The sequence below is a fragment of the Larimichthys crocea genome, chromosome XIV (assembly GCF_000972845.2).
Source record: "Larimichthys crocea isolate SSNF chromosome XIV, L_crocea_2.0, whole genome shotgun sequence".
NCBI lineage: Eukaryota > Metazoa > Chordata > Actinopteri > Sciaenidae > Larimichthys > Larimichthys crocea.
In genome coordinates, this window is record NC_040024.1 from 3,342,336 (window position 1) to 3,367,917 (window position 25,582).

The 25,582-nt window shown below is 40.0% G+C and overlaps 2 protein-coding genes across 5 annotated transcripts in view; one reads left to right on the forward strand and one right to left on the reverse strand.

Annotated features, from left to right (window-relative positions):
* The first annotated feature begins 5,549 nt into the window (after positions 1 to 5,549).
* On the forward strand, positions 5,550 to 7,825 carry LOC104923986 (fatty acid-binding protein, intestinal). Its single transcript, XM_010737206.3, has 4 exons — positions 5,550 to 5,709; positions 6,040 to 6,212; positions 6,496 to 6,603; positions 6,710 to 7,825. The coding sequence occupies exons 1-4, from the start codon at positions 5,643 to 5,645 to the stop codon at positions 6,758 to 6,760; spliced, it is 399 nt and encodes a 132-aa protein (XP_010735508.2). The 5' UTR covers positions 5,550 to 5,642; the 3' UTR covers positions 6,761 to 7,825.
* A 5,666-nt stretch (positions 7,826 to 13,491) lies between these two features.
* Positions 13,492 to 25,582, reverse strand: part of LOC104923985 (RNA-binding protein with multiple splicing) — a 33,967-nt gene continuing 21,876 nt past the window's right edge. For 2 of the 4 annotated variants that reach the window (XM_019256075.2, XM_019256062.2), the window contains 3 exons: positions 23,301 to 23,364; positions 16,444 to 16,565; positions 13,492 to 15,875 (listed from right to left, as the gene is read on the reverse strand). In XM_019256075.2, coding sequence (XP_019111620.1) covers positions 16,529 to 16,565; positions 23,301 to 23,364 — 101 coding nt within the window. In that variant the 3' untranslated portion in view covers positions 13,492 to 15,875; positions 16,444 to 16,528. Of the gene's footprint in view, positions 15,876 to 16,443; positions 16,566 to 23,294; positions 23,365 to 25,582 lie in introns of all 4 variants that reach the window. The other 2 variants (XM_019256068.2, XM_019256054.2) reach the window with 1 other exon arrangement.

Consider the following 25,582-nt stretch of genomic DNA (forward strand, 5'->3'; position numbering starts at 1 on the left):
AGCACTGCGTCTTATTTGATGAGGTCAGTTGGTTTCCAGCTGAGAGACGTAATAACCACCAGTCTTTACTGTATTTATCTACAAAGCTCATGTTGGGAAATAGTCTTATTTTATTTTGCTGCTCTGTAACTCTGGTCCATTGTGAACTGTGATAATTAGCTGATGCTTCAGGAACAGGGTATCAAAAAATAGATAAGAATGATTTTTCCTGTTAGTGCCCTGCTTTTTGTTTTCTTGTCACATTGTTTTATTCATTTTTTTCAGTATCACATTTTTTCGGTGCTCCACTGGCCTCTCCTCTAGCACCACCAACAGGCCAAAATATGGCCAATTAAACATCAAAATTGAAGTCATATTCCCCAAAGGATGAACCTGCTCTTAATGATTTTATAGTGACTTTCATATCAGTGCAACATGGCTCACAAACACATCTGACAAGATCAACAAACACTGTGTTTTTTAACAAGTTGTGGTGTAACGCTGTCAGTCATTTCTTTCTCTGAGTACATGCACATAAGTTTGTTTCAGTGGTCTGCTCCGGGTGTGCCAGTACATGGCGCCTTGTCCCGGATCATTAATAAACCTACACCTGAGCCATGCTGGTAGCCCTGGAGGAACTGAGGTCTTGTGGTGGGTGGCAGCGCCAGTCCCAGCAGAGTCTCTAGGATGTAGACTAAGTCAGGCGTGTAATCCTTCTCTCAGAGCTGGAACGCACCGTCGATGCAGGAAAATAAATATGGAAGGGTGAACCGCTGAAGGAGGGAGATAGGGGAGAAGCTATTACCAAGAAGAGAGCCAACAATTAAGATGAGGATTTGTTTTAAATTATTTCACAATTTTGTGGATTTTTTTCTTTTTAAAAACATGGAATGGAAGGAGTTATTTTTTTATTTTTAAAAAAGGCTGTAAAACATTCTAATCATCAAACTCTGCTTCACTCCGGCTTCATTGCGATGCTCCTCCAAAAGCCAAAGCTCTCTACCAAATGGACCCGCACAAATTCCTTCATTTGACTGCATAAATCATCGTATTCATACATGCAGGATTTTAAGTTCCTACTTCAATTTGAGAAGATGTATTAACACCACTCACATTCTGCCTTGCACTCGCTGGCACTCGCAAAGTGCTTTAGGTCACTCTTTCCTAATTCGAATCAATTATCTCATTTCCTCTCTCTGAAACAGTGTTTCTCATTCAGCATAATGTACCAGCTATTTGTCAACTCGCTGTGTCATGCACTCGCCTCTTCGCTATTCGCGTCCACTCTTGTCAGGGTGACTGAATGCTAGCTTTCTCTACTGTCTGAGGCTCATTTGAAATTCAAATATTGCCTCATTGCTGAGCCTCAATAATATTGACTTTCACTTACTCTCCAGAGGCACCGGGGATATATTTAGGGCAGGACTGTGTCTTTTTCTTACAGTATGTCTTACAGCATCTGGGGCTTTTTCAGGACTGCAATCAGTTGCTGCAGGTCATGCTAAGTTTTGTCTGGCTTGACGGCAGTGGAAATCTCCATCAAACTCCATCCGAACCTGATAGAAATCTAAGATTAAATCGTTGTTTTTAAATCAGCAAAACTTAAATCTGAAAGTCTAAAAGTCTATAAAGTTTGTCCCAAAACCCCCTTAAAGGTTTAACCCAAATCTCAACTCTTATTTTTTTACAGTATGAACATTAGGAAAGTGATACGCACACTGCAGCTACGTCCGTGGTCCACTAGATGGAGTACTACATCACTGAAAAGGTCTGATATGAACTCTTGTTGGTTCTATTTTTTTCCTTATCTGACTTTCATATAATAATAATTTATAACTGTGTGGCAACGATGTATTCATGGAAAGGCTGTTCATTCACCAAATTTAAACTGCAGTAACAAATATATGTGCCGGAAATGTCACTGTCACTCTTAAATAATCTGCTAATTATTATCCAGATTAGCTGTTTAAATGTTTGTCCTACAAAATAGAGAGAAATGCACTATTTCCCAGAGGCCCTAGGGGATTTCTGTAAATCACTTTTATTGTCTGAGTGACAGAGAAGTTGAAACTATCAAATGTGTTGTGTTTTTACATGAAGAATGACTTTAAGGCTCTGAAAATCTATTTTCTCAATCAGTTTCTTATTATGAGCAAAAACATGAAAACAACATATTCTGCAAAAACTATTTTGGTCATTGCTCGTGAGAGATTTATGTGAATTCATTTGTCACACTGGGTGCGGCTCAACTGTCATGAACTTCAGTGCACCGGTCAAAGTTTAGTGACATTTGACTGAAAATGTGATGACACTTGTAAATAAGCAGTGTTGTGCATTATGCAGAGCTCTTAAGTGTTTCATTCTTGATAACCTAAGAGTTTTTTTTTCCAAACTTTAACTTTAACTGTGGCTTATTTTGTTATAATATTCAGTTTCATAGAAAAATACAAGGCTTTCACAGGCTTTAAAGGACCAGTGTGTAGGATTTAGTGGCATTCACCTCACCCTATCATTTCTTGAGTAAAGGGCAATATTCACAATTCTGAAATTGATACTTTTGTTACTTTAGGTATATTTATGTGCTAATATTTTTGTACTGTTACTTTAGTTAGGTTTTGAATGCAGTACTTTTTATTGTAGCAGAGTATTTCTGTACTGTGGCAGCAGTAACTGATTTGTGCACTTCTTCCATCACTGCCGGCAGCTGAGCTTTTCTTGTTATGAGGTACGAACACAGGATCACAGTCTCTTTTCACACCTGTGTGTGATGCAGTTTAACATATTCATCAAGGTGATGATAAATAAAGAACACTCTGCAAAGAACACAATGATAATTATCAATTAAAGCAGTGATTAGACTCCTGGTCTATATATATGGTTTCCCACAGGGTTTTTTACCTGATATAAATGTCTACATGTGACACTTGTACACTGGAAGAGTGCCAGATGTGGTGTTAACGTTAATAAGTGTAATTGGGACCACTGGGACAACGTAATATGGGGAAAGAAAAGGATCAATGGACTAATTATATGTTTAAAAACAGAGTCATTAGTTAGATTATGTACAGTGTGACATCAAAGTGTAACATCACAACCCCAGAGACACAGAAAGAGTAACCTGCAGACTGCAACATCGTCACAAGCGACACGGTGAAAGTGGCTGAGGATCGGCGTACATGGGTGTGTTTATTTCTGTTGATAAAAAGCTGATATATAAACCCATAATTACTCTTTATTTGATTACGATATAGTCTGTAAGTAAGATAAACCTTATCAGGTGGTGAGCTCGCGAAGAGTCAAAGTGCAAACTGTCTTTATTGACAGCAGTAAAAGGGATTATAGTACGGGAGACACAGATATAATTAGACATAATATCATCATATCACCTTTTAACGACAAATTACAAAACATCCCATTTATGTTATGTAACTGTAGGTCAATGCTAGATTCTGATAAGGGCCTCTAAGAATACAAAAATCACATGTTAATTTTAAGATGAAGAATATTTATTAATTTTACAGAAGATACTTCACGACACTTTCTATACAGAGCCGCTCATTTATTATTATATTATTTACAGAGACTTAACAATTCCCACCATGAGCAAGCACTTGGTGACAGCGGCAAGGAAAAATATCTGTTATTCTACACTAAGGAGTGTGCATGCTGCGGCTTTAATGATTCAACTTATTTATACCATCCAGCTTCCATAACCACTTGTCCTGACCAGAGAGCTGGAGCTGATCACAGCTGGCACTGCTACATCCTGGAGAAGTCACCAGCTCTTTCCATTTAAAACAGTGCAGTTTCTATCAGTTGGCATTCCCATACTTGTAGTCGAATTCAAACTAAAGCCTGTGTTTACCATCTATATTGCTGGAAACATCACAGTTAATGTTTCTTTGTCTATGTTCCTGAACACCGAGAGCTCATTAATCAGATAAACTGAGCACAGTAATCGGGCTTCCCCCATAGACTTATCCTTCAACCATCTTTAATGGTACATTTTTCAAAGTGCAGTACACTCATCTCATACATCTCATATCTACACTCACCCGTGAATCCTAGTTTCACAATTCCACATGTGTAGCAGCGGTGTAAACTCTAAAATCTATGGCGCTAAAACGTGATGTATGTGTTTCTTTATCTTTCTATAACTTATTAGATTTACCTGTCACATTCCCAACCTGCTCCTCTGCTAATGCTGTTCTATCAAATGTGGAGTGGAAGTGGTTGAGTGTGAACAATGTGTTCAGTATTCTCTCAGCGTCCATAATACTAGTTTTCCCCTCAAGAATGCAGCTACAGTGGCCATGTTGTTTAAGGACACAAGCTGAATGACAAATACTTGTGTTTTAAAGGACAATGCCAATTTTTTTTTCACACGCCTGATACCCTGCAGTACATTTTTCAAACAATACTACAATTCAAGGGATCCATCTGTTTCCATTCATTCATCTATGAAATAAAGATATGAGTGCGTGAAAGTTAGAAAAGTTAAGCCTTGAGCTTGAAAACAGTAATTTGACAAAAACTTTCCCAACTCACTGTCCTCTTACTTTTCCCATACTTTCAACTGTTTCACATGATCTTCAATGGCATCAGGTCAGGAATGTGCTTCCAACCGTAAAGGAATTTTGGGAAATGCTCTCATTCAATTGTTGCGCATTAGATGAGACGATTGACGCCGCTCTCACGTTTGTACAAAAGGACAAAACCTCTTTATCGTCGAGGACCGTGTGATATGGTTAAAAGCTTCATAAAAATGTAAAAGGTTGGCATGGTTTTGTCCGAATTAAAATTGATTTGTGCTCAAACTACTTCACCGTGCAGCGAAGAAGTAACACTGACAAAAAATAACGTAGGTTTGAGGCTTGTGCGCCACACATAATCAAGTTTCAAGACACTGCAAATTGATTTTCTTACTCGTACAGACATGGATGAAAATCACTGGCTGTCTAGAATAGAAATAGTACATCAGCAAAACTGTATACCCGATCAAAATCTGTCAAATATTTTATATACAGTAAGTACTACATGATTTAGGGTGCTACAACTTTGCAACACGTTGCTATGGTCAGTAAACTCTGGAAAGTTTCCAGTCTTAGTACTTTTTTCTTTGTAAGCATTCCAGCTCAAGTTGTCACCGTCAACTAGTCCTTTACAACTTGGTTTTCATGCCAGGCACAAACAGGGCGACAGAGAAGAGATTGAGGAACAGAAAGGGGCTCAGTTGAGTGACTGCCATGGGTAGCCACACAAACAACCCACTCTTTTTTTTCTCTCTCTCTCTCTCATGCAGAACAATGCGACACTGTTCAAACTGTGCCAGATTCACAGAGAGAAGTTGCCCTCCGGTTATTTATGAGTGTGTCCTCGAGGTCGTGCAGCAATCGCCCTACATTTGACACAGTCTTTAAATGGCCACATCAGCAGACAGATAATCAGTGAGATAAAGCAGAGCATCTCCCATGCCAACTCAGGGAGGGTGGCGTGGTGTGAGTGTGTGAGAGTGTGTGTGTGTGTGTGTTGGGGTGGAGGTGGGGGGGCGTTGATAGGGAGAAGGGAGGGGTGTATATAAATGGAGGCCAATGGGCATTCACAATCCCACGGTCTGCTAGTGCTTCATCACCAGCTGCCTTCAACCCAGCAAGCCTGCAGTCATGGCGTTCAACGGAACCTGGAAGGTCGACCGCAACGACAACTATGACAAATTCATGGAGAAAATGGGTGAGTGTGTTAGAGCCGCTATGTGTAGATCATACTGAGTGGGTTACTAAAGTCATGCTGTGCTCCAGCCAATTTTTCCTGCTATGTCTGGCCTTCTAATCTAGTTTATTAGGGCAATGTGTGCAACTGTGTCATGTGTTTTCATACAGTTTGACATTGTGTTACACAGTGCAGTGAGGTGTTGATAGTTTGAAGTGTTTATGGGTCTACCTTTAATAATAGCAGCAGCAGCAGCAGCTAAATTAAGATCTTTTTGTAGACTTGAAAAGCAGGCTACATCACAGCAACAATCCAATCCACGTTTCTGTTTTTGCCTGTTCGACAATTAAGGCATTAATGTCATGAAGCGCAAGCTGGCAGAGCATGACAACCTAAAGGTCACCATCGAACAGACGGGCGACAAGTTTCACATCAAAGAGTCCAGCACCTTCCGGACTAAGGACATTGACTTCACCCTGGGCGTCCAGTTCGATTACACCATGGCTGATGGCACTGAACTCTCAGTGAGTGCCCTCTAAAGTGTTTCGTACATTAATAAACCAACAGCAGCTGGTCCAGGTGCAACAAGAAATGGTTTGCTCTAGGAAAATATGGTTTCTTTTTTAAGATTGATGGATTCATCGCTAATGGGGGAAAGTGTAAACCAAGCCAACGAAAGCTGGAAGCAATGGAAAAGTTCTCCAGTGAATAATTACTCTAGCTGCTGGAATAAGAGTTAACTGAATATGGAAAAAACAAACACATACCGCCAATGATCACAATCACTAACTGTATATTTGTAACCAGGGTATGTGGGAGCTGGAGGGTGACCTGCTGAAAGGCAAATTCACCAGGAAAGACAACAACAAGGTCCTGACCACCACTAGAGCTCTGGTGGGAGGAGAGCTCGTACAGGTCAGTAGGTCCAGGCGCATTTCATCGATAATATGCAATAAGTGCATTTGTTTTGTTTCAATAAATGTTTCCATAACGTAACACGCCTCTCTCTTTAACCCCGTAGAGTTACAACTACGAGGGAGTGGATGCTAAGAGGATTTTCAAGAAGCAGTAACCTGGAGTCTGAAGTTCATGTTTTATTTTTACATAGATGACATGATAGATTTGTGTGTGTTTTTTCTAACAATAAGGCAAGGCAAGTAAAATGTATTCTTATGGGATTCTACTTCATATACCTCAAAAATGTTGATGTTTCCCAGAGTTTTATAAGTGGAATAGTTGCTCAGAGCATTGCACTATAATTACATATGTCAAAATGTCCAGAAAACTAAATATGTACCCAGAAACTAGTGACATAAACACGTTAAGTGGGTTCAGACGAAGATGCTATACTTGAATTTTGCTATACAGGCAGGTAGGTGAATAAAATCAACAAAAAAAAGTACAGTATAAAAGGAAGCTTAGCAAACTGAGGGAGAACATATGTCACCATGTCAATCTAATGTGCCTTAGAAAGAATTTTAACAAGCAGTATCCAAGAAATCACCGATAGATAGTTTAGGTTTTTCTTAGATTTTTGCTCTGACTTTGAGATATTTGCCACCCTGATACAAAAAGAGGATGATTGAATTTGATTTGTGCTTCTCCCTGCATTGAAAAGAAACAAAAGCCATTTAAAATGTTCAACTGCAGCTCATCTCTCCAGAAACAATGTCCCAGTTACCCACGATAACCCACAGAACAAGCTGTCAACAGTTTTCAGAGGGCCTACTTCATTAGTACAACGTGGTTCCAGTGAAAACTGTCCACTTGTTTGTGGATTATCCAAGGTAACGGGTGCATTGTTTCCAGAAATATGTGCTACTGTTGAATTTCTCAAATGGCATTCTCAATGCAACACCTCTATTGTTTTGGGGTGGAGGCAAAAAAATCTCAAATATCTCAAAACTTACTCTTCAGAGATGGACCACGGCTCACCTAAACTTGACTTCAAGTTACTGTTAACTGCCTGAAAACAGCAGCGTTTACTAGACCTCATCATTGTGATGAAAAGCAGCACAACAACGACACCACATGAACACATGGATATTGTAGATGACGTCTTTAGACATGAGTTGATTTGCACTAATGGTTCTTATATCTAGTCTGTAACAATAAAGCTTTTTTTGCGTGTGTGTCACTTGAGTCTAACACTGGTGTTGTTCTTAACACATTTAAAGCACAAAGATCATTTGTGCATCGTATTAAATGCAAGTGACGTTTGATAAATGAGTTATGAAAGTCTCACAAAACTTGCGAGTCATGTCGCCTCCAGGTCTGTGAGTCAAACGCTATCAAGTCATCATGACCGAGCTCAAAGATCACGTCGCCTTGATTACATTTTATGAGTTTCGTAAACTTAGAATCGCTGTCTGGATGAAGGGAAGGATATTGAGTAAATGTCACATTACTGCAGCATTTTAGACTTGAGGCTGCATGGCATGACTGCAGTGTGATCACATGAGGACAGCAGGGTCTTGTGCTGTCATGTGGCTTGGCCTCTAGCTGAGATCTGAACAGCAAGACAGAAAAAACATGCAGGGGAAATGAGATTTTCTCACATGATGGGGTTGTTGAACTGTCGGATAATGACATTCAATGAGTGTAAAAAATGAAAAGGAAGGAAATGTGGTTGCATTGAGCCTCTCTGACCACAAGATGGCAGCCTGTGCCAACTAAAGAGCCTTCAATGGTCGCTTGGTTAAATCTTGGACTATCTAAATGTCCTAATGGGTCCTCGCTGAGTGCTTGATCATCAGTTTGACAATTGAATTAGCTACTGTTCATGATGGGGCTGTAGGCTATATTTAGTACTTATAAAAAGAAGTACTTATACACAGTACTTCTGTGCTATGAAGAGGGCCAGTGCCAGAGCTGGAGCAGAGTACATCATCAAGATACGGGAAGAGTTCACCAGAGATCATTTTTCATGCTATGTATTAGGGTGGATCAATAGTATGGAAGCCCATCTCTGCCAGGAGGGGAAAGAAAATAGATGAAAAGTCTGTTTTAAAATCAAATAACTCATGGTACATCAATATTTTTGACTTATTAAAATTCATTTATGAGATAAAGTCACACTTTTAGCATATTATTATAAGATTTTCACATGTTCTCTTCTTTTTCCTGGCAGAAATATGCTGCCATGAAATGGGTTTGAAATCAATATCACAAGATGTATAACAATATTTTCCATTATCAGTATATACTACAAAATAGAGAACTGGTTTGAGTGCATCACAATGTGATTCCAGTATAACCTCAGAAGATGAATGCCAGTATTGAACTTCTGCCTAGCCATACAGTGGATACAGTCGGATTAACCAGAAAAGCCATTACAAAATTTAAAATCAGACGGAAAATCTCATCCAAGCACAACTGATAATAATAAAAAGTAGAGGTATTACATCCATCTAAACCTGGACACCCTCAGTTGATGTCTAGCATCAATCGATTGCAGCCCCCCACTGAGCCCTGAGTGGCACCTTCTTTCATGGAGGTATAAACCCACTGCTCACAAGGCTAATCTCACAGAGGCAGGGATGCTTTGAACACTGGTTTGCCCCTGAACCCACCATGGGGAGTGAAGTCCTCTGAGACCCCTCAGATGCTGCAAGGCTCGAGGCCTGTGAGCCTGCAGATTTTAGTGCAAAAAAAATAAATAAAAAATGGGTTGGTGGGTGTTGTTTCTCTCTTTTCATCTCCAAAGTTACTTTCTTGCTTTCCATTTGAAATGAGCAAAACTACAACTGTAATCCTGCAGTTAGTACAAATGTGTGTTCAGCCAACATCTTTTTCCTCCTCATTAGTGTGTAGAAATACCCTAATGCTGTCTACACCCAGAGTATAATAATTATAACCAAAATCAGGATGCTAAGCCTTAAAATGAGCCAAACGTCACATTTAAGATTACTTTTCTTCTAAATTAGACCCAAAAAAACCATCTTGTAGAAAATTACTTTACAGATTAGATAAGTATTACCTTCTAGTACTACAAATATTACATATTCCACTACATTTCAGAAGGAAATATTGAACTTTTTACTAATTACTAAAAAAGTTATTATTCATTTCACAATTGTAGTTCCTGTTTACTTCGCACCAAACATTTTCTCAAATACTGAGTACAATTTTGAGCTACTTGTACTTGAGTATTTCCATTTTATGCAGCTTTACACGTTCAGCTTTATACGTACAAAAGATCTGTTTATAGAATATGACACCTTATTATAGATGTAAAGTGCCCAAATGCATATGTAATAGTTCAAATCAGCTCCACCTTGACTTAACCACTGAGTATTGCTTACACCAATGATAACAATCCAATAATATAATAATATAGTACAATAGTGTACTTTTACTTTAACTTCTGATACTGGTTTAATTTTGGTACTGTAGATGAATTCTGTAATGTATTTTCATAACCTTTAGGTAGCGCTGTGGAGCTCCTTATTTTCTTTTCCTTGCTCTCTATGATGTCATCCTCAGTCAAGTTATCATATGACACACACCCTCTTTGTACAGACAGACACATACACACCTCCATAATTATTGGAGCTCAACTCAAATTATTAAAACAACGTTTCTGGAATCAGAAGAGTCGACTGTAGCTACATGGAATCAGTGAGAAACAGGAAAGTAGTGGGAGAGTTAGCCCTCAGTGTTTTGATTGCTGTGAGACTGAGGGAGCAGGGGCCCACCCAAGGGAGATGGGAGCTGGTGGATGAGAGAGGAGGAGGAGGAAAAATAGTGAGAGGTGGACAGAGAAAAGACTGAGAGTGAGGACAGCGCAGGAAAAAAAAAGAAACAATCCTCGCCCTCATCTTCCCCCCCAGCTGTGAAATCAAATTCACTGACTCACTCTGAAGTCGTCAGCTTATCTCGAAGAGTAACGATCACAAAAGACACCAACGGCGCGGTGGGGAGTGTCAGGGCTTTTTTGGTTGGGCAATCTTTCTAAGAAGACACAACCCCCTTTTGGCCAATCACTGTTTAGACAATGACTGTGCAGACCTTTTCAGAGACATACGCAGGCTGTTGAATGATGAGTCACCAGTTAGTCAGTGGTAAAGACTGTATCTGAGCTTTCCCTGAGATGCATGTCACTGCACAGTATTACTGGCCTTCTGAAGTTAGCAGTTTCATTATTGGCAAAAGTATTTCGCTTCACAAATACACAAACCAGATTATTCATCCAAGCTCACTTTCACTTTGGCAACATTAAAGACGTAAGCTACAACAATGATTGGATAATAAAAACTTCCCATTTAAACACAGCCAACCTGGAGTGAGGACCCGGTGGTCACAAGATGATAGTATAGGGTTTTATGGTCTTTTTTATAGTCCAGCCTTGATTAGAAACTGACAGGAAATGTAAGGAGATCATATAAAAAACATCTGGTAATCAGGAGATACCAACATATTTTTGCTGCATAAAATCGTGCTTAGTTTTAGCAATTAATCTAATTATTGGATGGATTGGCATGAAATTTGTGCAGATATTTGTGGTCACCAGAGGATACATCCCAATGATCCCATGACTTGTCAACTAGCACCACTAGCAGGCCAAAGGTTACTTTACTTCACTACACATTTACAGGATGGATTGGTACAAACTTTGGAGCAGACTTTACTAGTTCCTATCCAAAGATAGGAACTAGTAAAGTCTGCTCCAAAGTTTGATCACCTGTCTCTTGTGTCCCCAATACAAGACGGTGGAATTTGTTGTCTCCAACAATATTGGAAAATCTGGTGGAAACATGTAGGTTCTCTACACAATGAATCACAATCAATCAATCAATCAATCAATCAATCAATCAATCAATGCTAACCCACTAAACCAAGATGTTTAGCATGCTAAAAATATCTCCTACACATCAGCATGTTCGCATTAGCTTAAAGTATCCTTGGGTACAGCCTCGAAAGAAACTATATTGGCTTGCAGACTGTTCTCTGGGTTATCTAGAAGACTTTTAACCCATCGAGTCTCCAAAAAAAATATCAAATAAAGCAACAAAAATGGGAAATCATTGGTTTAACTACTCACAATTCCTTAAACTATTACAAAAACCGCTCCTAAAGGGTAACAAGTAGGCATTACTTCATTTTAATGGGGCAAAAGTCAAAGGCTTTGAAAACTAGAGCATTCAATTGACAGACTGAATCCACAGACTGTAACACTGGTGTACAGTATGATAGCATACCACGGTTGCCTATTACAATACGCAGTGGTCAATGTTATACTGCTGTGAGCCAAGCAACACAGTTGACAGGGAAGTGAAAATAAAAAAACGGATGATCTGATGTTCTTGTGATGGTTAAATCAAAAGCAGAGAAGTTTAAGATCTTTCATTTCAATGTTTTTGACCGTTCAGTGCAGAGGAAATCAGGGATCTTTGCCTGGCATGCGGCAGCTGGACGAGGATGAGTGAAAGGCGACTGAAACACCTCTTTAATGGACTTGTCAAAGGGAGTAACACCATTACAAAGTGTTTCCAGTTGGGCGTATGCATGCATGCATCCAGATGATTATGTCTCCATGCCCCCATGCAGGCACATTCAAGTACTTGTATCCCCTACTTTAGTCTGCTCTAACACCCTGTGTAACCCCCTCCAGGCATGGACAAGTGTGTGTCATGTGAGAAGCTGGTGCTTGCCACCTGGTGTGACTGAGCAGACAGAAGAGAGTGGAGACAGCAAAGAGAGAAACTAAATTGGCTGTGGCCTCTGTCTCGGGAGTAACCAGCCCCTGAGTTAGGTGGGCTATTCTTATAGAGGGCAGGAAGAGGTCTTCAGCTCCCATGGTACACAAACCACTTTATAGGATCCCACATCATGTTTTGATGGCCTCCTGGGAGTGTGGGGGAGGTGTTATCCAGTGACAAGTGTGAAAGAGGGAGAGAGCTTTATGCATGTGGATTTCTTTATGGGTAAAAGGCAACCGCAACAAAGTGCCCCAAAACTGACAAAAGGTACCAATTAATAGGTAAAAGAAGAAATGTCCTTTTTTCTCATGCTTATATGATAATGAGATGGGAGTGTCCATGAACGTCCTGTACTAGTATTGGTGTGTATTTGTGTTCAACATTTGTGCGTAGGAGTGTGCATGGGGTCATCTTTGGGAGTATCAAGTGGCTAATTAGTTTCAGTAAAAAACACTGGTGGCAAAACACATCTGAGTACAATCCTTTTCGACTAGAACAACAAAATATCTCCATGATTTTTTGGCACTGTTGACAAATGTTAACTGCAGATGGCTTGGAACAGTGGTTCTTAATCCGGGGATCGGGACAACCGAGAAAATTTCCAGGCACCACCAAATGTTTGTGGAGAAGGAAAGGAAATAATGTGGGAAGCACAGCTCAGTGATGCCTTTAATGACATTCAACACAGTGGACAAGAACTCAACATTACCATAGACTATATACATATGACTGGAGATTGATTGATTGATTATTATTGTTGTTTTAGGCCGAAAGCAGTCACGTGGACTGTTAGCTGTTAAGCTGCTATTATTTCAATCAATATAAAAACACTAATTAGTTGTTGTTCTGTCTGTAGGCAAAGCAAAGATCAGCTTTCATGTGTCATGTGTTATATGACAGTGATCCTTGTCTCAGGCAGACAGCCAGTCGAGAACATTAACCTGATTCATTTGGAGGGGAGGGGGAGTGAGGCTAGTGTTCAATATGTTTAGTTTTAAGCTGTTGTACTCTCCACTTTGAGGCTATTTTAGGTAATACGTGAACTTAAAGCATGCTTCAAGAATCATTACCACAATAACACAAAAAAACGAGAGCCATGACAGCAGGGATGATGTCAATCTTTAATGGCAGATGGCCCGAAATGTCTTCATTTAACAAACCTCTGCAATTCACTGAAATACAGTTTCTCCTTACAGCGGCTACATACATAAAGTACATAAATATCAACAGTACTGTATGCATTAGGAAAAAGGAAGGGGAAAAAAAGAACACACACACACACACACACACACACACACACATGCCATGAACATGCACAGAACACACAAGTACGCACATGGTATACTGAAACGAGATAGGAATCGTTTTCTCATTGACAAAAGGAGGGATCATCATATTCATTTCCAGGAAACTTCTGTACCGTACTGCTGTCAAAAAAAAAAAAAAACACACAAAAAAGATTCATTCATTCAAAGAGCGTTTTTTTTTTTTTCTCTGAATTTCACAGTGAATTATGTAGGTAAAACAGTATTCATATATCAGATACAAACACAAAAAGAAGCTCTAGAAAATTACCAAATGAATATACAATTAAACTTACAATAATACTTACAATGAATTATATGACGGGCATCTTCTAACTTTAAAAACATAATACCCATAAAACACACACGCACGCACACACACACACCTTATAAATACTTGTTCTAATAAATTTGGTGCCACACTTGGCTTAAAAAAATGTCTGTAAAAGCAAAAACTGCTTCAGAAAATCAGTTGATATTATGTGCATATTATTATTATTACTCATTACAAACACTGACTATATGATTCAACCACTCCAATATGATTGTACACACCTGGGCTAAACATGACAGAGATTTGTTTTTCTTAACAGCATTTTAGGTTTTTTGTGTTTTTTCGATTGTCACATCACTGTCAAATGTGACTTAGCCTCATCAGAAAAGGACAAGAATCACGGTTTGTTTTTTTTGTAAGAACGCGACATGAATGAGAATTTTGGGCGTCAAAATGTCACAGAAAACATGATCACTCGATGATATGTCAAACAGCGAGAAGGCGTTATTGCAGGCCCAGAATACACAAGATTACAAAAGATTGTTGTTGTTTTTTTTCTCTCTTTTTTTCTTTTCTTTTACACTCCAATGATTAATAATATGTAAATTCAAAATTTACAAAAGCAGGTTGAATCACGTTGGCTCCCTAAAAATAGACAAAAAGAGACAAATCGCTGAATGTCCTTTCAGATGCTGAGGCTCTTTGGACTGACACCAAAAGAGACATGCAGCAAAAATAATGTCATACTTCATAAGAAATCAGATTGAGGACTACAAAGCAGTCAAAAATGGAATAATTCCACTAGCCTAGATAGCTCTCCAGTGTAAAAAAAAATGCCTTTGGTCTTTTGTTTCTCTATACTGTGCTGCTGTCCTGCTACACAACGGAGTGAATTCCTTATTATAGCTGGTCTCAGTTTGCCATGTTTTGCAGTCTCCCGGGTCACTTTACCTTCAACCGGTGATGGCTTTTTCCTGTCAATGCCTCTCATTGAAGTACCTCAAACTGCAAAATTATGAGCTGGATTCAAGTGTGTTTTTGTCTCGTTCACACTCACTTGCTTAGTTGAAGCTGAAGCGCATCAGACAAAGGACTAATGTGATCTCAGCTTCGTCGGGTGAAGACGCCACACAAAAGACGCACATGAGCAAACCTAAATCCACACAGCATGTAGAAAAGACAAGAGCAAACCGACGAGGACTGCTTTGGTATAGCAGGACGACTTCGCCATTTGACAATGGCACAAAACAGAAAGGGCAAAAAATAGAGAAAAAATAAAATGTATGAAAGTTCCTCACACACTTTAGCACAACATGAACCAATCAAAGAGAACCATTTCAAACATTGTCTTGATTACAAAAATACTTTTTTGTATTTCTTTAAAATATCTAAAAATGTACAGCATTGTTTTTTTTTTCCTTTTCTTTTTTGCAAAGTCATGCTTCAACATGTATTTAATAATCATAATAACATTAATATGAATGATATACAGAATAGTAATAATTATAGTCATATAATAACAATACCCGGCAGCGCTTTAGCCACGCTTCCATACGTCTTGGCCTTGCAAAGATCCTGCATAAAATTGTGTTTGCGCTCCTTTCTGGCGGGCTGTCTTTACACTTGCATATACAGAATGCACAGCAAGAGACTGGCTAACGTTCGACGGGGCGATGCAGTCAACTGGTAAACAAAGGGTGCGCGTGTATGCGTCTTTGTCGTGCACGCCCGGGTACCTTTCATGGAGGTGTCGGAAGGAGGGTGTAGCCAAAGCGCTGCCGGTAAATCTCGAGTGTGTAACAGTATAAAAAAAGAAGAGTTGGAGGGACTTTGGGGAGGGTGAGGGTGCTCGATGTGTGATGGAGGCTGGGGTCTAGTATGTCCTGAGGCCCATGAGGCTGCTGCTGCCTAAGAGAGAGAGAGAGAGAGAGAGGGAGAGAGAAAGAGGGATGCAAAAAAAATAAATAAATAAAAAAGGGGTGAGGTTGCTATGGTCACCGCACACGAACCTTGTACACTAATGAAAACACAGGGGAACGTGTGGAACTGTTGTATGGCACAAACACATTCACAGACCCATAAAATAACACACACACACACATAAAGGTTGATGACGCACACTCAAAATATGTTTCTTGTTTTCTTTCACTTGTCTTTGCGATGCCAAGACCACACATACTCCGATACCACAAATTGATTGTCAAAACATTTTCTGTTGAGCAAAAGTTGAAATATACACAGGTCACTGTGGTTTGATGTGGCTATGTTCGTTTCAGCAGATGTCTTTGGCAGCCTCCAACCAAAAAAAAACAAAAAAAAAACAAACACTGTCACAGCTTTTTATTACAGATCTACACTTTAGACGCTGTGCCAGAAGGGAGAGGAGTACCGCTTTTGGTCGGCGAAGGTGAGATTTACATCTTTTGTCCTCGCCTGTTGGGATCAATGGTCGCGAAGCCCCGCGCCATAAACTCACCGACGGTAACGCTGCTCCGAGTGCTGGAGCCGGGGTCAGTCCTCCTGGTTTCTAATTGGACACTAGAGGCAATCAGCAACGCCCGTCACAGCCGGCCACGGCCACCATCACACATCAGGAACCTGAGGATGCAAAAGGAAAGAAGAGTTTTACCGACGAGCACAAACAGCAATATCATGATTTTTTTGGATCCTACACTTCCCACAATGCAACTCTATCTCCTATTATATGCTCTGTGTCTGGTTAACGCCCACGCTTTTTAAACTTTACAACATCAGTTTGTAACGCAGGCTTTCTGTTAACTGTGTTCTCTCCGAGCCCACGCCAAGATGACTCAGTGATGTTTCTAAAGTATTTTTCTCAGACTCAAATTATACGAGCGTTTTCTTAGGAAGCACAGCTCACACTCTGACTAGTAAACTGATTATGACACGTAAAAGCTGAAGCTGACTACCCGTTTTCACATCTTTGCTACATGTCTCAAGCTCAAAGTCCAGCTGTGACAAACAGGATGTCAACTGACAATAGATTTAAACGCTCATGCCTAACAACCATATCTCCCATGATCCCTCTCCACTCCACTACCCCCAGCAGACTGAAGAGAAAGGTCAACCCCTCAGACCCCTTCACCCTACCCCAGATGTAGCACCAAAAATAGACATCTCTTGGAGACCGTGGTAACTCGGGTTTAGGAGGAGATGGGGGGGGGCAGAATCTCTTTGGAACAATAAACAATTAGCAAACCAAACATGACCTTAAGAGGAAGGAAGGGAGAGACGGACTGTTGCAGGCAAAGAAGGGAGACGGGTTGGGAACTGTTCCCCCGTTCTGAGAACAGTGCGTTTTCTGAAGGGGCACGGGTGGCCTAGCTAATGCCCTGTTGCGCGTTCAATCAAGGATGAGGGAATCGATGCGTTGTACAGCCGCTTGGCTAAGCTGATGCGACGCATACTTCCAGACCACCCTATTTGTTCTGGCTGAGACACCAAGGTTAAAGATTGGGTTGATCATTGAACATGTCTGCGCGGATTAGGAAAAGGTTTAATGATTTGCGGGGCTTAATGTGCTACATCCAGGCACACAATGTGAGATAGGTAAACAAGTGCTGTTTGAGAATGTGGGAGGTGACTCGATTTCTCATGAATGTGTGCATTGTTTCCTTTTTTCTTTCTTTTTTTCCCTTCAGCTAGGCATCATGTAGGAAATGTTCCTGTCTGCGTTATCAGTGATCATTGATCTCTGCAAATGAAGAGTAAGAAGAGACTTATACCCAACATTTGACAGTGCTTTGCTTTAGTTCTCCACCATTTCGCCTCAGTCCATGTTTAACCTTGTTCAATAATCACTAATATTTGATATAAACCATGCTGCCTTATTTTGGAAGGTTTGATGCATTTTCTGTCCATTTAAAAAAGGTCCAGTTTGTAACATTTAAGGAAATCTATTAGCAGAAATGGAATATAATGAGGATCACTATGTTTTTAGTAGTGAAAATAAGAATTGAATTTATGTTTTATATCTACAGGGGGAGCGGTTCCTCACGATGTTGAACCGCCATGTGTCTACAAACTATAGATTAGTTATAAGCCATCATAGCATTGTTATATTGTGAAAAACCCCTTTGGTAGGTGTTTTGCTTTGTAATGATGCTGTTATAAAGTAGTTATATGGTCCAAACAATCAAAGGATCTTGCAAAAAAGGCAATTTATAAATCGCATGTACCTGATTAGAAAGTGCTACATCCTGTTTTTGTTCTTGTTTTTTTAAAAGCTAGCTTCTCATATTTGCTGGTTTTCTGAGACATCTACGTGACAGTAATCAGAATATTTTTTATGGACCGTTCTTCCGGGTTTTGGAAGATCGTGACGTATTTTGAGGTAGCTTTCATTATTCTGACATTTAACAGAATAAAAAGTGAAAGTGGAAAGACTAACTGAAAGTGAAAATAGTTCATTGCAGCCCTTCACACGGTAAATAAAACACATCTCAAATATTGGCCTCAGAAATTTAGTATCAGTTTGTTACATTAGTGATGCAGTACGGTCATGGGTAGCTTCCCAAATCAAATCAAGCTGCACTTAAACTGCATTGCCACGCAATGATAACGGACAGTTGACAAAAATCAATGCAGACTTGTTCATGGAGATGGATTACACAACATAAGTGTGTTTCTAGAGACTGAGAGAACTGATTTTCATGTCATAAGGAAAATAATGTAAAGCAAGAACTGCCTGTAGGAGCAATACAATGAAGAATGTACAGCTTTGTAGCCCAAGTTCAAACACAGTCATTAAAAATGTAACGTATGCTCCATTTATATATTAAAAATGCTCATATGCTCCTTTAAGATTTCTACCTGTGCAGCTTGGCCATGAAAAAGAGCCCCATCTGAAGCCCCTTTAATCCGGAGAAAAGCCTTTAGGCTCTGGCTGTGTTTCTCACATACCAGCAATAGCTGCCAGAGCTGGGTGGTGATGAACACAGCTGCTGACATGTATCTAGCTCCTGAGACCCGGTGCAGAGACGAGGCCACAGTGTAGCTATACTGTATGTGTGTGTGTGTGTATGTGTGTGTGATGTGTCAGTAGGGGGTGAAGGAATAAAGTCCCACTTCCTTATTAGAAGGGGCCCCAGCTGGCCCCCTAGCTCTCCGGTGGGAGTTAGTCCAACATTGCACAGGAACCATTGGTTTTTGTTGGGCTATTGGCCAAAAAAGTCCTCAGGGCAGGCGGCCAGACTACACACACACACACACACACTCACACACAAGCATGTCTTCTCAGATGGAAAATCCGGATTACCTTTCCCTCCAGTTCACTAGGCATTAATGTCCACTATTAGGTTGTCTTTGGATGTAGCTCTGTGGCCAGAGCATGAACGTCAAATATAATTCAGCTTCACAAACATTCAGAAGAATGACCAGCCTTGAGCCTCCAGGGGTATGAAAATAACAAAGAAAACTTAGAATGCAGTGTGTTTTTAAGAAGTCAACAGTGGGTAACTCCCTGCTTCAACGTACACGAAGTGGCAGCGCTGTAAATAAAGTTTTTAAAATGCCACTACCCTTGGCAGACAGGATTGCCAGGTGATTACCAATCCATTCATGACTAAGGACCCCTGAACACTACCTCACTATCAGCTGTTCACACACACACACACACACACATTAAAGTCTCCCACGGTTACACTTCCTGATACACATACTCTAACAGTGAGTGGTCCGTGTCCGTCAGATGCCGAGACAACCACCGATCAGCCGCAAGCCCCTCAGGACTGTGAGGCTGTAAGCTTCTTTGGATTCCCATTGTCAAGGTTTGCTCACCAGACGCCTTCAGCATGAGTAACACTTCATAAACACCGCTTCTTTTTTTTTCTTTTTCGAATGCACATGACCCATCGATAGCAGACGGATTGTACAATAGTGGTGCAACACAGTTCAGCTTCGTCTTCTCTCTTGTAACCACAGTTCAAGTTTATTCTTGTAGTCTTGCAGCTAAAAGTGTTTCATAAGCGCTGTGCTCGGTGGATTACATTGCACAAATAAGTGACCCCCCCCCTTCCTTGCAGTCCACCTCAAGTCTTCTTGGATACTAGAGTGTGTCCATTGAATGGACAAGAGAGGACAAAAAGCTCTGGTACATCTGAAATGTTTGTTTGCAAAGCTGCACAGTCAGGGACAAACAAAGCAGCAAGGCTAACTCCAAACTGACAGTTCACTGTGGGAAGTGACCCACGTTTTTTTTTTTTTTATTATAGTCACAATACAGATACAGTCAGTCATGGGTATCATTAGATTTTTACTATGTAAACATACTTACTTAGGGAAAATGTTTTACAGTGTGATTAAGCTCAATCAAGCAATACACTGCAGACTTTTACATACTGCTCTTGTGCTCGTGTAATTTACACAAAATGTGGAAATGAAACCATAAATTACAGAGTCATCTTGACTTTTAAGGGTCAGTCCACCTAAATTACCCCAAAAAACTTGCTTTTACTGAGTCATATTAGCACGTGGTCTGTGTTTTGGAAAGTGGTGCACATATCCAAATATTCTAAGTGGGAATATTCCTAGTTTCCTGCTTGGCCTACTTCTGAAGGACGGTGAAGAAGAGTGTATCTTACAAGTCTGACAGCAGCAAAAGAAAACAACCGCTTGCTGCCCTCATACTGTACATTATCCCAAAGACAGTGGTTACTTCCATGGCTGGATATTATTTATTTAGAACAGGAGGCAGCCAGAAGAAATTTAGCAAAAAAGGAAAATGTTGAAATTCGAAATGGCAGAACATTTGTGTGGATATGTGCCGTATGTATCTTCTGTCCTAATGTGCATTGCCGGTGTTTTGATAGAAAATAGTTTTTTGGCGATATCTAGTTCTGAATGAATTTGTCTCTCTCTCTCCCCCACAATTCAGTGGAGATGAATGGAATTAGTTAGTGGTGATAAAACAACAGTAACATCTCTTTCCAGAAACAGTGTTCCTGTTATTCTGGGTAATCAGCAGACGTCACAGTGCAGCAGTTTTCATCGGGACGATATCTTTGGGATAAGTGCTGCACACAGTGAAAGTCTGTTGTTTTCAAGGGTTACAAGGTCGCTGCTTCTGGAAAGAGTTTCTGAAAATGTGTTTCTCCATAGAAATCACACAGTTGGACAACTAAAACAAAGAAACTATAAGCATGAAAACATACTAGGGGAAATTTGGATGAACTGAACCTTTTTGTTTGTGTGTGCTTGCCTGTGCGTGGCCTTATAATTGGGCTGCACACTACATAATTGGAGTGTGTTGCATATGTGTGTATCGGCTCCAGTGCCCTATAATTATCACAATATTCTGACTGGATATCTCAGCTTCACTTCAACCTCCACTGTGAGCCGGATGTGGGGCCTGTTGTTGTTTCACCGAGGGGCTAATATCCACTGGGGCAGCCTGACCGGCCAAATGACTTCCTCCTGTTTTGATAGAGGAGTAATTATTTCCCTCAAGCCCCTCCCTCCTCCACTCCCTTCCTCCTTTTACCCCCCAGACAGCGACGAAATCCCCCAAAACATCAAATTACTCCAACAGCTTTTTTAACTCATGCGGTATGTTTCAGTCTCTGGAAAAACGAGTCGACTATGATGCAAGGTTACAAAGAAAAAAAGACAGTACGAGACTAGCACCAATCGACAGCTTGATGAATGTAAGCCTCCATGCTACCATCACCACCCACCCACTCTCCACTGACTCCCCAAGGGGGACGGGAGAACATGTTTCTTCCTGTCCCGAGACATTGAAGGGAGGGTACTGGTGACAGTGTGACTGGCGCCGAGTGCGCACGCACACACACACACACACAAACACACACACATATATGCACAGACACAGTCGGCCAACACAGATATACAGACTAGCAGGGGATTTGTTGTGCTTTGTGGTTTTGTTTTTCTGCAAGCACAACAGCGTTTAGTTTGTCTGAATCACAGAGCGTACCGAGCACATGTGCTGTGCAGCTCACGCACGGTTATAGTTGACCCATGTACTTATCAAAGCACTTATTAGAAGCCACTGTGCACTGTCTGCAGCTCCACTAAAATTCATTCATCTGTTATTTATTATTTTTTAAAAAGCCCCTTGCCAATCATTTTTTAATAAAGATTCATAAAAACGGCCCTTCCGGCAGTACCCAGGTACCTCAGCAGCTCATGGTGCATATTCCACATTTACGACCTTCTGGAGCATCACATCCTCCGTCTCTCTCTGTCCTGTCTTCTTTATAATTCTCCACTGTGTACTTTGTCATAATGCGGAAATGCCAAAAAACTTCTTCTATATTAAAAGCTGTATTTCATCCTGCCAGAGTTCGACAAAATGACAAACACCAACACTATTATGGGACAATATTTGGTGTTTATTATGTTATTAAGTTAAAGCACGTGCACGGTGATAAACTTAGCCCTCACATACAAGTACAATAAATATCAGGCGTCCTTCCAGTAGGCAGATCTGTGGAAGCAGCGAGTTCCCTCTGACGCTCCAAGAAAACTAATGTGCAACTTGAAGGGTGACTGAAATTACAATGTTTTGGTTTTTATGGGCCTGCAAATTTAAAGTGGTTTCCATACAAGCAGCCATTTTCATCCAAAACGCTCTGATAAACCGCCTATAACGCCAAATAGCACTAAGTTATGTCAACTTTGTGGCATAAGTGGCATATTTATTAAAGGTGTAAGTTAAAGTAGATGCATAAAAATGACTTTCACCATTGGCTATGATAATATTATCAAAAGCGTCTATATTAGCATTTTAGTCATATTTGCTGGAATCTACCCTGTCAGGTTTATTAAGACGTTAGCATCGGGACTCGTTGGTTATTCTGTTTGACTCTCTGTCTTTGATGCCGGAGATCAAGCGTCACATCAATGGGAAAAGTCGACCCTCTGTATCCTGTGACCTCGAGTGGTGGAAAAATAACAGCGTTCCCCTTTAAATCGCATCTTTCATCTCTTATGATGATGTGCGAGGAGTGGCTGACCCGCTCAGGGTTTTACACTGCCACGTTTACTTCCCCGAGGTCAATTTATTTTGTGTTAGCGAGTTGTGTGTTCTCATTTGAAGTCAACTAGCAGAAACATGACTAATTAGTTGGTTCGTTTGGCAGCTGGCTGGATGGACGTTCTCCTCACTTGCCACATAGATGGCGTAACACCCGGTGATGCTCCTGACATATGTTTAGGAATATCTCCGCGCTTGTTTAAACAAAGTGTCATAACATTTACCAAAGTATTTTCACGTCCGAGCCCAGCATACACTTCGTTGTAGATCAGTGTGTGTATGCGAGTGTGTGTATGTGTGTTGTTACTCACACATACTTCAGCAGAACTGTCTGGACTTCCATCCCTGAGGAGTTCCATCTGCAGGTGGGAGCCAGCGAATCTAAACACAGATAATCACGACATACGTCAACATGCTCGCACAAATGCATACAGAAAAATATATGACTATATACAATTTATGTTCATACAAAATGTCTGTAATAATCAATGCATTGAATAGCATATATTTGGTAAAAGCCTGTTACCTCGTTACCTGATTTTATTCATGCTCTCACATTTACTTTATTTTTGATCATTTGTCTTTAAAAAGACTTTAGAACTTTACTTTCAAAAGTTTACTATCTCTAATTGTCACACAGTTTTTATATTTCCACATAACTTGCACAATAGTCCTCTTAAATGAAATTAACACGTCACATAACAGAGAGAGGCGTACTATTTTTCTAAGATCTATTGCTTTTTCCCCGTTGATAATATTTACTTGCAATCCAATAACATGACTAGATGATAGCAGCTGTTTAACCAGGAAGCCAGAAAGCTGAGCTCATGTTATCATAAATTTGATTAGATCACTTCGTCTTGTGTGTGTGTGCCATATTTATGCATATTTTTATGTCTCACTTTACTCTCTCGGTGAGAAGAGGCTGTGAAATGATAAATGTAACCCACAACCCACGACTGAAATCACAAAGCAAGATTGTCTTTGTGTGTTCAGCGTACGCTCACATATCCGACACATATGGAAAAATGCCAGCTAGGCAGATTCAACTTGCACTTATTTCAAATTCTGACATCATCCGAGCTTCAGCTTTAGTGTCTTAGCTCAGGGCCTTTATACTTAAATAACCTTCATATCTGCATTACATATGGAAATATACTCTATACGGTCTCTAGCAGAGATAAAAGAAAATTTTGAGCTTAAAATAGAGCAAAGTACTGAGAAATTGTTGGTTCTGAACAAAAATTCAGAAAAGAGCACATCTAACACTGTAATCTTATCTGGGTCAGGCAGCACCAAACGGGCTCCATGAGAAGAATTTCAAGAGATCAATAATAAACTCTTATGTGAACTCACAGTGGAGCTGTGCAGATTAGAGAACCTCAATAAACTGGATCACGGTTGGTTGGAAAAAAAGGGGGGGTTAATTAATGGAGTAGGTGATGGTCAAATGATGATGCAAACCTTTCAAACCACTCACGCTTTCAGCTGTACGGAAGATGCCGCTAAGTAAGATAAATAAAGTGGCATGAGATGAGAGGAAAAAATGCAAACAGATGTGATGTTAAGCCCTGAAAGATATATCCCCATTTTTATAGTTTTCCTTGAATTCTTTAAGTAAAATACGAATAAATATGTTCTGAGTTTGTCAGAACAAAGAAGAAAGTGTTATTAATCTCTATCTTTCAGCTAGTGCAGGGGTTTGCTCAGGGCGGCCTCAGCGTGTCATCGAGTCTCCCTTTAAGGACCGCCCACAAAATCCTGGACTGAAAACTGGTGAAAAACTGTTTTAAGCTCTAACTCCACATTTCAGTAATATATCGTTCAAAGTCTTTTCACATGTTTTCAGCAACTATTTTATAACATATTTAATGTATTTTGAAATAAATGTCAGAATTGCCTTTACGGGGTCTTTAATATGCGCATCGTCTCAGTCAACACAGAAACTTTTTAAAGTTAAGTTTGTTATGTTGATTATTTATCTCTAACCCTATATACTTCAAATAATTAAAAAAAAAAAAAATCCCCCAGAGTCTAAAACGTAGCGAGTAGATACAAAAAGCATTAATTTAATCATGTAGCTATTTGAATTGAGGGAAATAGCTCTTTTATCAGCAAACATGACTATTTTTCAAACCTGTTTCCTGTGTCTCTGCATACAGTTTAAGGGTATGGTGAGCAGCGAGATTAGTTTAGTTCAATTCCTGGATGTTAATGGGATCAGGTAGCAGTTCCTCTCAAGAGAAGGGTAAAACAGCATTACAAGTCAGCAGGAATGGACTGCACCCTGTGAATTAAATATTTATAAAGTCACTAATTTCACCGTCAATAAACAAATTCTGATCCACATCCTGCTTTTATGGAGCACATTCATAGCAGATGAATATGACTATTGGGATTTCACAAAGGGCAGTTTAAGCTATAATGTGATAGTACTTTTTGTAAGAGCTGCTACCTGATCCTGGAGACGAGGCCAAAAGCTTACATGTGTTTGTAAAAAAAAACATTTTCAAATTCTGAAATCCAAACTAGCCCTTTGACTTGAAAACAACCCATTCAACCAGAAGCTAATCAGTATATCTGAAAATCTGCAAATGAC